The sequence below is a fragment of the Macaca nemestrina genome, chromosome 9, assembly GCF_043159975.1.
Source record: "Macaca nemestrina isolate mMacNem1 chromosome 9, mMacNem.hap1, whole genome shotgun sequence".
Classification (NCBI taxonomy): Eukaryota; Metazoa; Chordata; class Mammalia; order Primates; family Cercopithecidae; genus Macaca; species Macaca nemestrina.
This window is the reverse complement of record NC_092133.1, coordinates 111,996,352-112,009,217: the sequence shown is the minus strand read 5'-3', so window position 1 is coordinate 112,009,217 and position 12,866 is coordinate 111,996,352. Positions and strand designations below refer to the sequence as shown.

The 12,866-nt window shown below is 36.6% G+C and overlaps 1 protein-coding gene across 1 annotated transcript in view; it reads right to left on the bottom strand.

Moving 5' to 3' along the window:
* Positions 1–306: 306 nt before the first annotated feature.
* LOC105479932 (kinesin family member 5B) overlaps positions 307–12,866 on the bottom strand; it is a 47,878-nt gene continuing 35,318 nt past the window's right edge. The window contains exons 20-26 of the mRNA XM_011738267.2: positions 11,982–12,083; positions 10,671–10,731; positions 10,484–10,555; positions 10,211–10,315; positions 9,307–9,523; positions 7,700–7,850; positions 307–3,604 (exon numbers count right to left, since the gene is read on the bottom strand). Of these exons, the coding sequence (XP_011736569.2) occupies positions 7,720–7,850; positions 9,307–9,523; positions 10,211–10,315; positions 10,484–10,555; positions 10,671–10,731; positions 11,982–12,083 (688 nt within the window). The 3' untranslated portion in view covers positions 307–3,604; positions 7,700–7,719. The remainder of the gene's footprint in view (positions 3,605–7,699; positions 7,851–9,306; positions 9,524–10,210; positions 10,316–10,483; positions 10,556–10,670; positions 10,732–11,981; positions 12,084–12,866) is intronic.

The following is a 12,866-nucleotide window of genomic DNA, read 5'->3' as shown; positions in this document are numbered from 1 at the left end:
ATAAATAAAATAAAATAATAAAAAAAATTAGCCGGGCATGGTGCAGGCGCCTGTAGTCCCATCTACTTGGGAGGCTGAGGCAGGAAAATGGCTTGAACCAGGGAGGCAGAGCCTGCAGTGAGCTGAGATCATACTACTGCACTCCAGCCTGGGCAACAGAGCGAGACTACGTCTCAAAAAAAAAAAAAAAAAAAAGCATATGTTTTCTAGGATTGCTTCAAAATAATGTGGGGGGGTTGTTGGGGGAAGATGAGTAGATTATGGATGAAACAAGATTAGCTATAGTTGATAATTGTTGACACTGAGTAACTGGTACTTGGAGTTTATTACTGTCTGATTTCATATCTGCTTACAATTTTCCACAATAGTGTAAAAACATATAAAGCCCAATGTACCCCAAAACAAGAAATAAAAATTGCCACTTGAATTTAGGAACAATCTTTTTAAAGTTATTCTCCAGCTAGACCTGAAAGATCGAGGAAGTATCTAAAAAACAAACATTAACAGGTGTTATTATCCTGGTTAATAAAACCACCAGACTCAGATGAACAATGGGGACTATACAAAGTAAAATACAGGTGAGACTGGCCGGGCGCAGTGGCTCATGCCTATAATCCCAGCACTTTTCGAGGCGGAGGCGGGAGGATCACATGAGGTCAGGAGCTCGAGACCAGCCTGGCCAACATGGTGAAACCCCATCTCTACTACAAATACAAAAATTAGCTGGGCATGGCGGCGCATGCCTGTAATCCCAGCTACTTGGAGACTGAGGCAGGAATCCTTGAATCCAGGAGTCCCTGAATCCGCACTTGAATCCAGGCGGTGAGGGTTGCAGTGAGCTGAGATTACACCACTGCACTCCAGCCTGGGGGACAGAGCAAGACTCCATCTCAAAAAAAAAAAGTTTTATAGGTGAGACTGGTCATTCATTTCTAGCTCTACACATTTAATACCTGCTGTCTAAAAGACTGCAAGACATTAGGAAACAAAATATACATAAATATAATGATGTATCAGTCACTCTTCTGTCAAGACATGCCTGAACTCAGTCATGTAAAATCAATGTAACACTTAAGTTTTAAGAAAGTCATTACATTTCAAAAAATCTTCCTCTTTATTTAAACATAAAACGCATTTACAGCATGCAAGTTAACTTAAAATTAAACGGTGTCTTCCCAAACCAAGTATTTGTGAATGTATCTTCAAGCACTGAAAATAAACCAACATAATCCACAGGTAGACTCAGACTCTTCTGTCACCTCATGTTAAATGGAGTTAAGCACAAACTGAGAGTTAAGCACAGCAGTTAGTTTGCTTAAGTTAGGCAAATAATTTAATTAATCGCATGAATAAATATTATTCTCTTTATTTCATTGAGTTTCTCTTCTGAACCATCTGTCAATGCCATTCAGAGGAACGTTAATATATCCAGTCAAAAAGATACTGCAAATTGAAATGTGTCAATATCCTAGACAATCAGAAATTTTCATTTTTAAGAGTAAGTGCTGTGTTTAATGACCTACCATAACAAAAAGCAGTTCACTGAAAACAAATTTATGAAATTCTTGGTACACTTTATGAAAGTCTGAAATTATAAATAGAAAAGAACCATCAAGATATTTTTAAAAACCTAACATTGTATATTCTGAACCACATGCTAATTAAAATTCATTGTTCACTACACAGCACCAATACCCATGATACATCTTACAAGAACGAAACTAACATATTCGGAAAAAAGAGAAAAAAAAATTCTGCTTCATTTATGAATATTGCCCAAGGAGGCAAGTTTTCAACTGAAAACAAAACATACAGGTCTATGTGAATGCAGCCAAATGTTTCTTCACTTAGAAAACGATCATAAAGAGGTGGCAGCACTCTTTTTGCTTGTTAACTGTATTACTTATATCTGGCTGCACCAACATTTCATTTCGATTTTTGGAGTGTTTCTTCTGATCAATCCTAAAAGCAACACAATCATTTTAGAGGTTGCAGACTACGACAGCAAAGATTTTTGACTATTAAAAAAATAAATAAATAAATTTATATTTTAAATCAAAATTATTATAAAAGTGGAAATTACAATAGTTAAGGAAATAGAAAAATAAGCCAATTATGATCTGAGTCTTCTGACTATGGCTCCAAATTTAATACAAATATCTGTGTATAAAACTTTTGCAAAAAGTTAATTCTGCCAGCCAGATCCTAACACAGAACTTTCCAAGTTTCTCTACTGACTAACCTTAAATCCCCATTCTCTGTGAATTTCTGCTAACACAGTTGCAGTCACCGCCCCCTACCATTGATGAAGCAAATAGTGAAATCTCTTTCCCTATTATTTTATAGTTTCCTAAAATAAGCTGTTGACTTAATCATCTGAGGAAAAAGTGGCAAAAATACGTATACACTTAGTACTAATTACAAAATTATGGGCTATGGCCAACAAAATAATTTATTTAATGATTATTAGTGACTTGCAAACAAATTACTATTTTTAGACTAAACAAGAAATAAATTAGTGTACAAATTAGTGTAGCAGGTTAAAAACACCTCAGGGATTTCAGACCAAAATTGACCTATATATATTTTTAATTCATCACATATGTGTCCTGTTTCTTCATTTTTCTCAATTTCCACAGGCTATAAATTTAGGTCAGCCAATAAAGTACTAACAGTATAAAATTATGTTTAATCCTATAATATCTTAATTCATTTTACTAATATTAAAGATGACAAATTATTACCTGTCCAATACTTATATTAGCTAGCAGGCTCACCAGAATAAAGCAGGGTATTTTCATTCCATCAAGACTTGTGGAATACAGAATCAGGAAAAAGAGAAATATAATTCCTTTTCCAAACTCTCTTAAACTAAGATCTGTTTTTGATACTTTAAAATATTTCTATTCAAAATAACTCGGCAACAGGCATTTCATGAGATAACAAGTAGCCTTGCTCAATCTCAAATGCCTAGTTAGGCATTTGTAAGGTTTCAGTGCTCAAACAGTAGTTTTCAGGAGCAAACTTCAGAAACAATACAAGTAATTTTAACCCTAATAATATCATTTCAAGGGATTTTAAAATACAGTACTGACTGGATATATTTTATGGGCATGTAGTGTTGTAAGTGGTAAAATTTAAAGACATTTAACCTAAATGTTCCATTTTCTCTTTAAAAAAAAAAAAAGGAAGACTAAAACTTTAATAGGAAAAGAAAAGAAGCAGTAGCAACTAGGTAATTTAAAATAACTGAGATTAAAAAATAGACAAGAAACAAATACAAAAAGTACAGTCCTATAAGGTACAGTTAGCTTGGCACAGAAAAGACTAAATTTAAGACATGATAGACAAACTGTGTAATAAATAGGGCCACAGTTGTAAACTGTCCTTTTTCCCTCCTAAGATGCCAAAATTGCACTCTAGTTGTGTTGGGAAGCAGCAGAGTTTACAAGAAGAGTAGGTAGGAAACAGCTGTACAGGCCAGGTATAATTTATACATTTTTTAAAAAGTTATAATTCTACAATCCCAAGGGAGTAGAGGTTATAGTCATTGAATGACTGCTTGATACCATGTCCTCTTCATACTTCGATTACTTTTTAATACCTAAAAATGGGAGAAAGCATAGAGAGTAAATATGTTTAGTTTTACAAAATTTGTGTTTGAGATAATCATGAAGAATAAAACAAGAAAATAAAATATGCCAATAGTTTATAAACATTTTAGCCAACAGCTGTGGCTACTTTCCCCAAAATTACAAAGACAGCAATATTAAATGAGTTGGTTTCCTTTTATTTACTGCCTAAGTAGAACTGTTTAGAAGCAGTAATGTTTAAAGGGAGGTCAGCCCTCCCTTTGTTTTTATTCTCCCCAATAAAGCTATGGGTAAGCTGATTTATGAATTATATTTGTTTAAAAAAGAAAAAGATGGCTAATCTTTTAACCAGCAGACAGTGGTCAGTGACATCCTTAAACCAAGCAACACTAACCAGCTACTACTAGTTATATATACAGAAGCTTTAAAAAAAAAAAAAGAGGGGGAGAGGTGTAGAGGAATAGGGATAAACAAGAGGTGTATACAGTAGGAAAAGTAACAGCAAAATAATTCTAGTAGTATTAAACATCTTTGTATTAAACTGCCTACTTACCTATGCATTTAGAAAAACTCAACCTATTTAAAGTCCTATGCAAGGCAGAAGACCAGCCATGTAAAACTGGGAACTAAAAGTATCAGTATTATAAATGTCATCCTTTCCAAAAATAAACACAGTGACTTGAAATGTTTTTAACATTAAAAAAATTTCTCGCCAGGCACGGTGGCTCATGCCTGTAGTCCCAGCACTTTGGGAAGTCGAGGGGGGAGCAGATCACCTGAGGTCAGGAGTTCAAGACCAGCCTGGCCAATGTGGCAAAACCCCATCTCTAGTAAAAATACAAAAAACTTAGCCGGGCGTGGTAGTGGGCGCCTGTAATCCCAGCTACTCGGGAGGCTGAGGCAGGGAGAACTGCTTCAAAGCAGGAAGCAGAGGTCGCAGTGAGCTGAGATCCTGCCACTGCACTCCAGCCTGGGCGACAGAGCGAGACTCTGTCTCAAAACAAACAAACAAACAAACAAACAAACCTCTGCAAATTATTTAACATTTAAATAATTTATCACTTAAGTGAATCACATACTCCCCAATCATGGTTTAAGATAGGCTACAAGAGTTTGAAAACTAAGAACCACTATCCTTGGACCAGCATCAAAACAAACCTGTAAATAATTGTATTTTTACACCATAACTTTCAAATCTTAAAAACCTAGTTTGGCTGAGTTAGCTATCTCCCTTATGTGCTAACCTGGTGTCACTATGCAGGGATCAGCTATACAAAAGTATGGTATACAGTTAACATATACCTATAATGTTAACATATAACAGTATACAGTTAACAAAAGTATGGTCTATCCTCTCTACAATGAGGTAAGTTTAAAGTTGACATATGAATTTTAATGTGAGAACAATATCCAAAAAGGATAAACTTTATATCTATGCTTTGAAATCCCCTTGCCCAGCTCCCACTTCCAGAAAGGTAGGAAAAGGCTTGCATCTACTGAATACTGTGTGATGGGTAACATCTTAACTCATGTAATTCTTTTTTTTTTTTTTCCTGAGACAGAATTTCGCTCTTGTTGCCCAGGCTGGAGTGCAATGCCACGATCTCGGACCACTGGAACCTCCACCTCCCGGGTTCAAGTGATTCTCCTGTCTCAGCCTCCCGAATAGCTGCAATTACAGGTATGCGCCACCATGCCCAGCTAATTTTGTCTTTTTAGCAGAGGCAGGGTTCCTCCATGTTGGTCAGGCTGGTCTTGAACTCCTGACCTCAGGTGACCCACCCACCTCAGCCTCCCAAAGTGCTGGGATTACAGGTGTGAGCCACTGCACCCCGCCAACTCATGTAATTCTTAAGAATGACTTCCATCTTACTAATAAAACAGAGTTATTAGTCCAAAGGGGAAGAACACAGGAGCTATCTCTAATTATCAGGAAAACCAGCTATTGTATGTCTACTGATATTAAGTACTTATTATCTATGACATAATCTTGTCAAAAATGTTTATGCTGAGTCTAATCAATGCTTTTGCATAGAAATAGAGGGGAGAGAGAACAAGGTGACTACACATAAAAACAATCAGACACAACATCCAGAAGGTATTATACCCTCAAGACAACTGGGTCTACTCTTCATTAAGTCAATATCACTAAACAGGGTGCTCATTCAAGATCAGAAGAGATTTAAGGGATAAAACCAAATGCAAACAGCAGTCCTGAATTGTACTCTGGTTTAGACAAACCAGTTGTACAGAATAGTAAAAAAAAATTGGAAAAATCTGAATATGGAATGGCATTAAATAATATTAAAAATATAATCTTATTGGGTGTGATAATATTGTGGCTATGTAGAAAAATGTTGTTTTAGAGATTCATTAAATAGGCAATAAATCCATAATTTATTTTTATGCTGAAGTACTGTAAAACAAGTCAGAATGAGAAAGAAACTATTAAAAAGTTTATCTGCTCAAGTTCATAAAAGGAGTCAGGATTCCAACTTGGATGGAACTCCACAGTCCATGTTCTTTTCACTCTACTACTGTTTTAAATTCTACATTGTGTGAACAAAATGTTTAAAATTGTTAGAAATGTGAATCCTTCAGAATATTTCTTAATTCTCTACTCAAATTTAGAGCCAGTATTATGCCAAATGTCCAAGTATAAACAAGCAACATTAAAATAAAGTTGCTTTAGTATTTGTCAGAAACAGCTAATCATTTCGTAATTATCTAGTATATTTTATTTCCAAAGCATATATACACATCAGGGACTTTCTGAAGAGTTACAGAGTTCCTGCTATATGATGAATTATTATACAACCACTAACTAATTCAATCATGTTGTAGAAGAACGTGTTCCAAATATATTGCTAAGTTTAAAAAGCAGGCTATGAAATACAAAATTAGCCGGGCGTGGTGGCGCATGCCTGTAATCCCAGCTACTTGGGAGGCTGAGGCAGGAGAATCGCTTGAATCCGGAAGGCGGAGGTTGCGGTGAGCCAAGATCTCGCCATTGCACTTCAGCCTGGGCAACAAGAACGAGACTCTGTCTTGGAGCGGGTGGGGGGAATGCAGGCTACGAAGCAGCATATGTAGTAAAATAGGTGGAGTGTATTAGAATAGTTATCAACAATTTAAGCTTTTAAATTGAAAAACTAATACAGAAAGTTCCAAAAAGAGAAATATAGTACATTGTATAGTATCTCTAGATGTTTTTTCTAATTTGTGATTGTTTTATGCCCTATAAAGAACAGATATTACTTATACAATTATAAATAAAACTCAGAAATTTGTTAGTAAGCTGTGCTCATATGCAATTTGGTGCAGTCTTTTTAGAAACCAATGTGTTAGTATGTAGCAAGAGCCTTAAAAATGTTCACATTTCCTTGTAACTGCATTTCTGGGAACCTCCTGGAAATAATCTCTAACAGGTTAGGGAATACAAGATGTTTCAGGCCGGGCGCGGTGGCTCACGCCTGTAATCCCAGTGCTTTGAGAGGCCAAGGCAGGCGGATCACCTTAAGTCAGGAGTTTGAGACCAGCCTGGCCAACATGGTAAAACCTCATCTCTACTAAAAATACAAAAATTAGCCGGGCATGGTGGCGGGAGCCTGTAATCCCAGCTATTCTGGAGGCTGAGGCAGGTGGATCGCTTGAACCCAGGAGCCAGAGGTTGCAGTGAGCTGAGATCACGCCATTGCACTCAAGGCTGGGTGACAAGAGTGAGACTCCATCTCAAAAAAAAAAAAAGTTTCAAATTTCATATATGAAAATTTTAGTTTTTGAAAATTTCAATTATGGAAAAAATTATATAATTACATGTCCAGCAAAAAGGAATGTTTATAAATCATGGTACATCCCTTAGACTGAATATCAAGAGCTATTACAAATGGTCCAATGCTAGATTTCAAAACAATTAAGACCACAAATTTGAATATACAGTATGATCTAAACTATACAAAAAGATCAAGCTAAATTACTTTTATAATTGCTTAAGTTAAAAAAAAAAATCATAACACCAATGTGAGAATTTTTTTAAAAATCAAAAAACCTATTTGACAACCAATTTTCCACAGACAGATATGAAAAGCCAGATATAAATAACAAACCTGTGGGTAGGTATAAATGTTTACACTTGTTTGCCTCCTCCACCTCGCACTGCCACTGGCTGGCTGTTCTGAACAAATGCACCTCCTCCACGAATTGCACTTGGGTGAGTTGGAGAAGCTGCTGGATGTTGCCCGGGACGAATAGGTTTAGCTAATATGAAAAACAAAGACGGACTTTAGAATAAAACTTAAGATGTGACTGCAATGACTGTTAAGGTTTCTTCTATTCACAACAAATTCCCAAATGTTTTGTTTTTCTTCGCCTTTTTGTTTCTCCATCACATTTTCTTTTCTGTAGCATCCTTTTCTCTAGGACCTATATAATTCTTAGCCTTTAAAAAAAAATCTTTCTGGCCAGGCATAATGGCTCATGCCTGCATAATCCCAGCATGTTGAGAGGCTGAGGTGGGTGGATCACTTGGGTCTAGGAGTTGAAGATCAGACTAGGCAATAAGGCAAAATCCTGTCTCTACAGAAAATAAAAAAATTAGCTGGGTGTGGTGGCATGCACCTGTAGTCCTGGCTCCTTGGAAGGCTGAGGTAGGAGGATCGCATGAGCCTGGGAGGTTGGGGCTGCAGTGAGCCGTAATTGCACTATTGCAGAACAGCATGGGTGACAAGCAAGACCATGTCATTAAAAAAAAAAAAAAAAAAAAAAAAAAAAAAAAAAAAAAAGGCTGGGCACAGTGGCTCACGCCTGTAATCCCAACATTCTGGGAGGCCGAGGCAGGTGGATCATGTGAGGTCAGGAGTTCGAGACCAGCCTGACCAACAAGGAAAAACCCTGTCTCTACTAAAAATACAAAATTAGCTGGGCATGGTGGCTTGCACCTGCAATTCCAGCTACTAGGGAGGCTGAGGCAGGAGAATCACTTAAACCCGGGAGGCAGAGGTTGCAGTGAGCCAGGATCACGCCATTGCACTCCAGCCTGAGCAACAAGAGTGAAACTCTGTCTCAAAAAACAAACTAAAAATAAAAAACAACAAAAAAACACTTCCTGCACCTTTTTTTTTTTTTTTTTTTTGAGACGGAGTCTCGCTCGTCACCCAGGCCAGAGTGCAATGGTGCCATCTTGGCAACCTCCACTTCCTGGGTTCCAGCGATTCTCCTGCCTCAGCCTCCCAAGTTGCTGGGTTACAGGTGTTCACCACCATGCCTGGCTAATTTTTTTGTATTTAGTAGAAACAGGGTTTCATGATGTTAGTCAGGCTGGTCTCGAACTTCTGACCTCAGGTGACCCACCTGCTTTGGCCTCCCAAAGTGTTGGGATTACAGGCGTGAGCCACCACGCTTGGCCACTAATGATCATTCTTAAACATTAAATCATTGCTGATGGCTTATTTTCTTGCAATTCTCTTGGCTTTAATAATACTGCTCTATATAGTTTCTCCATTCCATGACCATTCTTGCTTGCTTCTCTAGTTCTCATTTATCTTCTTGTTCTGCTAATGTGGTTATTCCTCTCTCCCAACAGTGCCACTCTTTGCTAAGTTAGAAAATAAAGACAGATGCACCATGACAACACATAAAATTCGGATTATGTTTTCAGCTAAACGCAAGCATTCAAATTGAGCAAGGTTTAAAGGTTTTAATGTGTTCTACTAACCAATCTGTGCAGAATGCCCTCTTCTGGCCATATTCTTTGACCTGACTGCTTCCTTTATGCGATCTACTTCTTGCTGATAACGTTTGCGATCACGAGATGCATTTTCTTTAGCTTCTTTCAGGGCTGATTCCAAAGCTTTCACTCTCTCAGCTGTAGCTCGAAGTCGCTTTTCCAACTTAGGAAGTTCGCAGCGGAGATCTGCATTATCACGTACCAACTAAACATACACAAACAAAACAAGGATTCCAGATTTAACAGGATGATTTGAAAAAGTACGAGCATTTCATAATTGCTCTTTAGAAAAGAAGTAAAACTGCATTTTATATTGTTTCCCATTTATCTAATTTAGGCAGAAACACACAGGGAATACATCCATCTCTACAAATCATACACACATCTATTTATTGACAAAGGTATAGTTTCTTTTAACTTTTTAGGGGAAGAATTGTTCTCTCCCTCTACTAAGCAAAGACAATACAAGATAGTGCTATGTTTCTTCAGTGAGACAACTAATCTGGTGAAATGAAAACTGCTTCATTATATTTGACACACTGGGGTATTAGATATAAAAAGACCACTCTCCCCAAAAGACTTTGCAGTATTTTAACTGCAGTCTTGTGTAGTAGAGATTTCAAAATTACCATGAATAAATTATGAAAATCCAGTCTTAAAATCCTAAAGAGAAAATGAGAATACATGTTTTTACTGCCTCTTTTGGTAATAAGGTTGTTAAAAATACTAACTCCTCTAAAAGTTACTTGTGGTTTCTTTATATAATTTCTGATAAAATGGCTCAGCATATAAACATTCCTGAGGACTCTGAAAGATTGAAATACTCACTTGCCAATCCTCGATTTTTTATTTTTACTATCTTGCAGCTACCAGAAAATATACTCTTTAGTACCTGTTTGTGCACTTTAGTGAGCTGTTCAAGATTATTTTCAAGAAAGGAGATTTTTTGCTTCTGAGCAGCGCTGCCTCCGGTGTCATCAGAATCAATCTCGGCACTCTGAGAAAAGAGGTCAATAAGATTATGAAAATTTAAAAAATAAAAAAAATCTAAGCTTAACTATACAAAAATTGACATGACTGTAAAGTTATTTCACTTTGAATACAAAGAATTACCTAGAAGCAAGCACCATTTATGCAAACACCCACCTCAGCATAGTTACTTTACCTTTTTAACTCTGGTAGCCAGGTCCTGAACAAAGAGTTTGCGTAGGTTGTGTAAAGTCTGAAGTTCTTTTGCCTTGGATTAAGAACAGTGATATTTTTGGAGTTCAGACTTTAAATTTAGAATAATCATGGTAGAAAAAAACACACAAAATATTCCCAAATCCTATTTATTTTCATGTTTTTCTTACCACTGTCTCTTCCAAACCCTTCAAGTCTTGTCTTGCTTGTTCTCGTCTATCTTGCATAACCCTAACAGTAGAAGAACAAACATGTATTTTCAAATTTTATTCTGTAAAACTGTACTTAGCATGAGAGTTGAGTAAAATATTTTGTATCTGAAAGGATAAATTCTTAAATAAATACAAGATGCCTATTTTAAACAATTTATCCATACTGTCTTTTTTTTTTTTTTTTGGACACAGGGTTTCTGTCCCAAACACTGCTCACTGCAACCTCAACCTCCTGGGCTCAAGTGATCCTCCTCACCTGTCTCCCAAGTAGCTGGGACCATAGACATGTACAGCCAGGCCTGTCTAAAAATTTTTTGTAGAGACAGGGTCTCACTATATTGCCCAGGCTGATTCTCAAACACTGGGCTCAACTGATTCTCCTGCCTTGGCCTCCCAAAGTGCTGAGATTATGGGTGTGAGCCACTGCACCTGGGCGATTTCAAAAAATTTTCACATGCCTTCTAAAACAAGTTTATTGTTATACATTCCATATATAGCAATGGAAGAGATGAAATAAAATGTGGCAGAATTCAAAGAACAAGGAATGGTTCTAATTTATATTTTAAAATATGCCACATATATTATACTGCTATTTATCCAAAATGATACTGATTGATTATAGATTATAAACTATCAAGTATTCTAAACAAAATCACAGCTGCAAGTTAGCAGAATCTTCATAAAATCCACTCTGAACTGGTCCTGATGTTCCAACTATCCTAATAATATCACAGTTCATTTGCAAATTGTCTCACAAACTCAAGGTATGTGAAAAATTATAATCATGAATTTTCTACCTAAGATTCTAGAAAACTGAGTTTTGAGAAAATAAGAAAAGATAAACTATGAAAACCTCTGTTCAAAATGGCAAGGCTAAAAACCACAATGCTCTTTTATGCAAAAGAAAATTTAACAAAAAGTCAGTTTTTGTGATAGATCTTAAAATCTTCTAAATTACTTAATATACTGTTTTAGGTTCATTTTTATGCTGGATCCTGAAGTAATATGGAGATAAAGAAACAGCAAGCAGATTGATAAACAGAAATCTAAATCTTAACCACAATGAAATATAAGACCTTGCTTTCACTAAAATACAAGTATATATTACAAGTATTTAGATATAAATCAAACCAACTCAGTGGATTTAAGAAAAAATTCTTTAGCCCATACAAAGTAAAATATGTATCCACTGGCTATATCCAAGGGTAATGCCTATAATTCTCTAATTTAGCTTTTATTTTTAAACTTTAATTAAAAACAATTACTCACGTAAGTTCGTGTAGTTTTCTGCTCTTTTCCTGATCTGTGGCTTTCAACTTCTCATGTTCTACTCTTAGACGTTCCTGCTCTAACATCATTTTCTGGTTTTGGCTGACAAAAGAAAAAAAAAATTAACACAGTATCAATATTATAGTTTTCTCAATGTCATCATTAAAATTTCCAAACTTTTAAATTCTATAATCTCATCAAGGACTTTTCTGTTATCCTATCCCCCATGGAGGAAAACAGGGAAGGGACCTGGCTACTTGCAGGCATACAAAATTTTTTGTATTTTGGTTTGAAATCATGATTTTGTTCTCCTCTGTCTTTCATCTTCCTGAATCCTTATGCCTACTTCCATCAGGTACTCATAGTAAGACCTATGCCCCAAACCTAATCATCATTTTGTTGTGTTACTCTCTTCTGGTCCCTACTCAAATTGTTGCAGACTCTGACTTCCACAAACTCTATGTATGTGCACATGGTTATGGAGGCAGGGAAACTGTCTTCTAGATAAACTAAGATGACAACTTAAAAAAAAACAAAACAAAACAAAAAACCTTTGAAAATCCATAGAATTTCCAGAAAAGTTTTTCCCAGTTAAGAATTTTGAGTCAGGGTCTCACTCTGTCACCCAGGCTGGAGTACAATCATAGCTTGCTTCAGCCTCAAAACTCCAACACTCCTCAAGTAATTCTTGTGCCACAGCCTCCTGGGTCACTGGGACTACAGGCATGTACCACCATGCTCAGCTAATTTAAAACATTGTTTTGTGTAGAGGCGGAGTCTCACTAACATGTTGCCCAGGCTGGTCTTGATGAACTCCTGGCCTCTAGTGATCCTCCTGTCCCGGCCTCCCAAAGCACTGGGGTCACAGGCCATCAGCCACTGCAC